Source organism: Morone saxatilis, unplaced genomic scaffold, assembly GCF_004916995.1.
Source record: "Morone saxatilis isolate NCDOM2014 unplaced genomic scaffold, NCSU_SB_2.0 Contig19, whole genome shotgun sequence".
Lineage (NCBI taxonomy): Eukaryota > Metazoa > Chordata > Actinopteri > Moronidae > Morone > Morone saxatilis.
In genome coordinates this window covers 4,935,675-4,943,258 of record NW_023339751.1, presented here as the reverse complement: position 1 = coordinate 4,943,258, position 7,584 = coordinate 4,935,675, and the positions used below count along the sequence as shown (strand labels likewise).

The window sequence follows — 7,584 nt, the reverse complement described above, 5'->3', positions numbered from 1 at the left end:
CCAATTTCCCTTCGGGGATTAATAAAGTCTATTTATCTGTCTGTCTGTCTGTCTGTCGTATCTTAAATGAAACATGGAAGAAATTTAATGACATTTATTTTGAAACTTCACACCGGAACTCACGTGTGTTTGCTCAGCCCACTTGATGCTCGTGTTGAAAAAAAAAAAAAATCACACAGGAGGCGAGTGGGAGGAAGCCAAGTTGGAAACACCGCGGAGCGAAACTCCTCTTGTTGAACAGTGAAGTGGCCCGGCGGTCGGCGGCTCTGGACGCGGGCAGAAGGCGGCTACACAGACCGGCTTGTAATGAACCACTGCGGCCTGAATTCACACCAACCCTCCGGTCCGTAAACCACCTGGAAGTTTAAACTCCGCTTCAAACTTTCCGCGGGGCTTTCTCCTCAGTCTGAACTCGTTAAGTCGTTTAGTCTGGCCGGCCTGCGAAAACCCGAAGCGTCGGTCTCCTCCACACATGTCTTCTCGCTCCTGCTAGAAAAAAAAAACAAAACAACAAACCAGGTGAGCAGGCCGTGTGGTTTCCCCCGGGGACCTGCGCAGGTAACGGGGGTTAGTTTACCTGTACGCACAGCGGTGACGCACGGATCTCTCTCTCTCTTGACGCTCCCCTTTCTCGCCCCACGGCTCTCCCGCAGCCGCCGGAGAACAGAGCACCGGGGAGCCGCCGAGCACCAGGACGGTCATGGATCTACCCGGAGAGAGCGAGAGCCGGCGCAGGGAAGGCAGGAGGACCCCCGCGGTGACTAACAGGAGAAACCGACCGGCGGACACGATGTACGCCGTCGGTATTATCTGCCTCCAAGGTTGGTAACAAGCTACTTTATTTCATACACACAGCGCGCATACATTTTATTCATCTTTATTAATATAGATGCTGTAAAAACAAGAAGAAATTCTAGTTGAAGACGCTCATTGATGCGGACCCCCCCTCCCCGACATTGACCTCCACGCTTTTTACTGGAGGATTTGTTGTTTCTGGTTCAACTTAGTTCATTGGGCTGCATGCCTGAGAGAAACATACCACTGAGGAGGGAAAGTCATGGCTACAGCTGCTTTTCCCATTCACTCCTTCAGAGAAACACCTTCTGTTTAGTTAAACATTTAAAGAGTTTAAACCACATTTTGGTTGAGGGGGTCAATGGGGGAAAGGGGCACCCCTCCCCCATTGACCCCAGTTTAATTTGAGGGAGGGGGGGGGGACAACTGCAGTTCTGTAAGAAGATCCAGGCTTCTGATTAGAATTTAAAAGAGATGTGCTCTGTTTGAGTCAATACAAACAACTGCTTGCATATTACACTGTAATTAAATATCTCATCTGGAGCAGGGGAATGGGATGATGATGATGATGATGATGATGGTTTCCAGCTATCACTGGAGGCAGCCTTGCCATGTCATTATGTATTCCCATGAGTGTACTTCCAATCCTCACACAACACATTGGATACGCCATTTCTGATTATCATATTCATAACTCTGTTTGCATGTTTGAACTCTGTCTCTCTCTCTCTCTCTCTCTCTCTCTCTGAGCCCCAGCCTGGCAAGCTTTTTATGGTCCCCATTCATATGCATGGGGTGGAGAGCGGTTCGGACTGTTATCCAAAAGAGAGGAGCTAGAAAAATACAAAACAAAACCAAAAAAAAAAACCCCTAACGCGATGCAACGCCCTCCCACATTGTTGAAGGTGTAAAGTTCACAACCTCAGCTGCACACCGAGAAGAAAGCCATGAAAAAGAGCCGTCCTGGGCTGTGCAAGGAATGCTCTTATCCTGCCAAGGGATCGGGCTCATTAACTCACCGCTCATCATGTCAAAACCGAGTCAGTTTTATCTGATCTCCACATGTAGACTGAGACGCAGACGAGCACAGATTGTGTTGTGCCTGCGCCGTCAACACAGCGGCGATAGTGAAGAGTGGCTGAAAAATTCCTTTAAGTTGAAGTGTGCGTCGCCCCCCTCCAGTCTCCTCATGGTGCCCACTTTGGGATGAATGTGTCCTCTGTGCGCAGGCAGCAGGGGAGACGGAGGCTGCTATGGGTTTGTGTTTATAAGATCCATGAATAGAGCCAAGCCAGGTACTGTCATGACAGCCTGGCGTTGTAGCCCGCTTTAGAAATGTCCTATTTATAAAAGGGCTTTCTGAATGTGTCAAAAAAAACACAAAAAAAAAGCACTGCGGAGGCCAGGAATGAGTTTTTATAGTGGTTTTATTCCCACATGAAGCTGTCTGCACCGAACACACCATGTTTTCTGGAGGGTTGTCTGATCTGCAGGATCTGGACCCTACTCAAATATTTACCCAGCTTTTTTTAGTTTTAATTTACAGTACTGCTCTTGTTTTGCCGTTTCACTCTTTGCTTTTCTGTATCTTGATCTGGTTTCTGTTTGTAGCTGACCAGCGCCGCGCTCCCGACGTAGCTCTCAGAGTAGATGAAAGCCACTTATGGAGTTAATGTCCATAATGTTAATGCAGCATCTCTCCCCTCCTGTCCGCCTACCTATCGCTTTCAACCGTCCTCCTCTTCTTTGTGGTGTGTTTTTTCATTCCCTCTGCTTCATCAAGGCAATTTCATTCCTTCTAGTATTTATGTGAAGATAAAGGAAATGACTAGGCTTATTGCAGAGGAGCTGAGATAGATGTGAAATGTTTAAGTAACATCCCCACACACACACCCGTCTCTTCTCAGACCCCCCCCCCCNNCCCCCCCTTTGATCTCTCTCTCACTCATGGTGCAGCTGGAGAGGATCTGCATTTCAGGTCTTCTGGCGCATTAATAATTTGGATGCCTGTGCAAAAAAAATAAAACCTCATGATGGTTTAGAGGTATGCAATCAAATGTCTTGATGGAATTCACCAGTAAGCCCAGACTTTACTGACTTTGTGTATCTCCTCTCTGGCTTCCAGAACCGGCTGTAGAACCAGATACTGTGGTTAAACTGCAGAGTAGCAAACCGCAGGTAAATTGGGTTTGTGTAATGGATTTGTTGTTCGGTCACCTGTTGGATAATGTTTTGCCCAGAAGGAAACACAGGAAGTCAGTACTGTTCATAGGCTCTCCTGTATTCAGGAATCGACCAGCGTTTTACTAAGTGGCAGGTCCGCTGCTCTTAAGAGAAAGTCCATGAAGCTAATCTGCAGCATTTGTACGGTCTTCGGGTCGGGGTCTGAAGAGCGGCTCTGAGCGGATCCCACGAGGGCTTTTTTGGGGCTGTTTCGTCGGCGTATCCACCTACTGTTGCTCTATTTTAAAATCCATACGCATGGTTCTTATTAACTGTGCCCCTAGGCTGTTTGGGTGCACACTGTTCCTGATTCTCTAAAAATACCCAGATTCAGAGGGGATGAAAGGATGATGCCTAAATAAACACAGGAACATGTTGTGTGGAGGGTAGTTTGTCCGTTTGCCATCAGGTATATACAGCGGTTTACAATCCTGTGGCCAACAACAATCAAAATTCAATTGTAACGTTGGAATTTATTTGAACACATTTGAGTTCAGCATGAGCATGTTGATGCAGAAAACTGCTGTAACCTTATTCATACATCATATAGTTGTATCATCCTAAGAGAGAGTTATAAGGAAAATGGATGATTTTTCATCTCGATTCTGATATTGTGTTTGTTTTACTGCAGAGCTACAGGGGTTGGATATTATATGAACATCTGTGTAAATCATTCCAACATCTAATGCAATCTTCTACAGCCGTGCAACATGCTATATGTTTTATCCTGCTTTGTTAAGCTTCTAATGTTTCATTCTTGTTAATGCAGAGTAAGGCAGTGATACGTGGCTTTAGTATTTTTGAATTTAGCTTGTGTAAGCGTTAGCCCACAATTCAGTATTACCCGCCACTGAATTTAAGTCCTATCGTGATATGATCGTATTATGTGGTTGATTTAACAAGTTTCTGTTGTTAAAATAAATAATTCTAGCAAGTTGTAATCTAATGTGGCCATTGAAGGTTTTGTTTACATATGAAAGCTGTTGCAGGAAATGTATTTGTCTTTTTACAACACAAGGTTGTACAACGAAATGCAAGTTTGCAGTCCCTTCATGTTGCACACATAGAAAAACATAATTATATTAGAAGAACATATAGAATAGAATACAACATAAAAAATAAAACCATACATATATTTATTTATAAACATACTATATGCATGTGTACACAGAGGGAATCTTTTTAATTCGCATCTGGGGGAATGTAAACAGCATCAACAAAATGGTGATGAAAATATGGTTCCGTATTCAATTTCACATACACATTTAATGTGTGCATTAGCGTTTTTGAGGCCAGTACAATATACGATACAGATACTGATTCTGGAAAATATTATTATTGTGATATTGATTTTTAACAACCTCACTCAGCCCAGAGTCTTATAGGATTGATTTACATTATAAATCATTTGGTTTCCTTCTGTATGTAGAGATACTCTGACAAACAAGATGGACGAAGCCCCGTAGAGCAGCAGTGAAAGAAAATGGGGTCCATGTCAAAAATGTCTCAAGCAACGTTTTAAACTCTACCGACCTTTACTGTACGAGGCCAACATGTTGGTCATTATTCTAATTTTCCGGGGCTGTTTCAAAGATAGCCAAAGCTAGCTGAGCGTGACAACAAAACAAAGCACCGAGCAGAAAAAAGCCCGATGAATAGACTTGAATAATAAGATCTGGTTCCCAGTGTGTTTGACTGGTAGCACGGGTTGTGAGACTGGGGGAGGATTTCTCAAGGTCTTCCATGGCTCTTGTTTCTGGTCATTTATCAGACAATGTTTATTCAGGTTTAGGTGCAGCCTTTTGAACTCGAGAGTTCTCTTTTTCACCCAGTCGGTATGTGCAGTTTGCACTCACTCCATTAAAGAGGGCTCTTCTCCTGTGGGAGGATCTTCTTGCACTCTCTCAAAGGTTACAATCATGGCTACCCAATATCTCTGATTTGGGATCCTTGTCAGTTCTCAATCGATGCGCCCTAGTCTCCATGGTTCTCTGTCCTCCAGACCATGACCAAATTGATATAGGTCTACCATCTTTAACAACAGTGAGGCTGGTGTGTGATTTCTGTAGGAGTAAATGATGGTGTGATGATGCATGCCTGGCCAAATTGTCATAAATCTACTTAATGGGTCCTCAAATTGCAATCAAAAGCGAGCTTTGACCGAGCAAAGTTGTCCCATTTGGCCGATACCATGATGCCGATGCCTTCACCTACACCTCGTATATTTTCTTTGATGTTAAAAAGGGTAGTTCAGGAGCAGAGAAGAAACGGAGGGAAGCGAGGTTTCATAAAATTGGGATTGAAAAGATTCATTCTTCTTTCTGGCTCGGATTGTCCTCACTAGGCTTTTCTTATGATTCAGATAAATTGGTGGTGCATTTCTAAAAAGTGTCGATTGGATTCATTTTGAAGTTATGGATCAATGGTTGCCAGACAACAATCCCATCAGCCCGTGGGAGGGATTTATAGAGGATAGATATGATAGATAAGATGACCTACCTTCTAATATTTTCCGAGCTGTGAGATTGAATGTTTGGTGCGTAGGAAGCGTACCCGCTGGTTTGTGTAGGATCACACAATCTCCCTGATGGTCTTTGGTCGGACCAGAAAATGACCACAGTTCATAATAATGACCCCTGGTCTCTGTGGCCCCTGTTGGTACCTGGTCATCAATAAAGCCAAATAAACAGGACGGAGGATGATTACTGCACCTAATGACCCATGGGCTTGGGCTGCTGCGTGTATGTGTGCATGATAGAGTGCATGTGCGTTGGCTCATGTGTTTGCGGTTTCGCTGGCTCTGCTGTTGGACCCTGTGGTTGCGATTGGAGTCGGCCCTGTCTCTTTTTCCCTCTTTCCTGTCGTAGTTGGTCTGTTGGCCCTCGTGGTTGCCAGTCTTGTCTGGAGGGATCTCTGTTGTTTATTGACTTGGTGCCTGCCTGCACAGCTCTGTCTCCTGTCTGGGCTGGAGGAGTGGTTAGCCTGCACCCCAACCCACCACTGCTGCTGGCTTTGTTGTGTTATGCTCAGCAAAGTTTCTTTTTTTGTTCTGAGGTTTTTCCAATTACTTGCTGCCATGCTTCAGTGGGATACTATGCTAGAGGAGCTTTGTAATTTACCAAGGCTTAAGTTCTGAAATTCACTTCTGAGTATTTCAAAACACAAATGATTCCAAACTAAACATTTATTTTTAAAATAAAGTCTTAAGACGACTAATAATTCCAACAGCATACAGTGATGAGTAGAGCTGCAATGATTAGTTGATTAATCGATTAGTCAATCAACCAGAAAATGGACTGTTTGGACAATCATCAGATTTTTACCAAATGCCAAACTTTGACTTGTTCCAGCTTCTCTTATAAGAGGATTTCATGCTTTTCTTTGTCATACATCACACTAAACTCAATATCTTTGGGGGTTTTTTATGGGTTGGTCAGACAAAACACATCCGGAGACGTCTCCTTGAGTTGTGGGAAATTCCAAAAGGTGTTTTTCACTTTTTAATTTTTTCAAGACAAAATAAATAATACATTAATCAAGAAATAATTGTCAGATTCATCGGGAATTAAAATAATTCCTAGTTGCAGCCCTAGTGGTGGATTTACATTTTACATGCTTTTCAAGGTTAAAGCTGGAAACGTTTATGGCTCCAAACTTTTGGAAACCCTACACAAACGTGATATACATTATTTGGGTCTGGGAGAGACCCAGTCTGAAAGAGACACAATGACAGTCAAAACTGAACTGAAAAGAACCAGGGGTAATTAGAAAATGCTGTCGATCCCAACAGATCCTAATGGAGCAAAAACAACAAAATTTAATTAATTCAAAGTAAAATTAACGAGCAGCCAGAACAGCAGCGGTACATTCACCCCTGCAGTTCATCCTGTTCATCTATCAGAATATTATCAGACACGATGTGAGTTCGTTGGGATCCCCTCAGGTTATTACACATATTGACACGAACACCTGAGGCCAACAGAAATACAGGGTTAGACTAATTAGGTCACTGCTGCGGTGCATGTTGTCATCTCTCCAACCCTAATCCCTGATCGGGTTTTAGTTACTAGTAACCAGGTGGACCCATTCTAGTTTAAGCTATAATTTAATATGTCTGTGGTTCTTCTCGTCTAGTTGCAGTGATCCTTCAGACATTATTGTTATCAGATGCAGTTTCTGACATTTCCTGACTGTCTTTAACCTGTCTTTAACCTCAACCTCTAATCTGCTGTTGCTGGATCACTTATTTCCTATTTGTGATAACCTATGGTTTCATGTTCGCTTTCAAAATGGTGAATACAGATGTTTTCACTGGTTTGACACTCTGCAGATATCGCCCTGCTCTGTCAGTTGTAAATCCTTACGACAACTTTCCCCCCTGCAGGGCAGGTGTGAGGCCCCGGTGAGGGGAAGCTCGCCTTCAGAGTGAAACAAAATCCCTGTTTTGTTCCCATGTCGGTGCCAAAGCATGTGCAGCGCTGCCACTGCATTCAAACGCATCTGATCGAAACGTGCAGGAATGCCTAATTTGGCTTCAGCCCGGTTTGAAGGGGAGGGGGGGGGGGG

At 43.8% G+C, this 7,584-nt stretch overlaps 1 protein-coding gene and 1 long non-coding RNA gene across 2 annotated transcripts in view; one reads left to right on the top strand and one right to left on the bottom strand.

Annotated features, from left to right (window-relative positions):
• Positions 1–718, bottom strand: part of LOC118329051 — a 2,553-nt gene extending 1,835 nt beyond the window's left edge. Inside the window, exons 1-2 of the long non-coding RNA XR_004796777.1 lie at positions 578–718; positions 124–489 (exon numbers count right to left, since the gene is read on the bottom strand). This is a non-coding gene — a long non-coding RNA (uncharacterized LOC118329051). The remainder of the gene's footprint in view (positions 1–123; positions 490–577) is intronic.
• The window catches only part of ptk7b (protein tyrosine kinase 7b), a 67,307-nt gene continuing 60,101 nt past the window's right edge, over positions 379–7,584 (top strand). The window contains exons 1-2 of the mRNA XM_035662996.1: positions 379–519; positions 654–821. Coding sequence (XP_035518889.1) covers positions 701–821 — 121 coding nt within the window. The 5' untranslated portion in view covers positions 379–519; positions 654–700. The remainder of the gene's footprint in view (positions 520–653; positions 822–7,584) is intronic.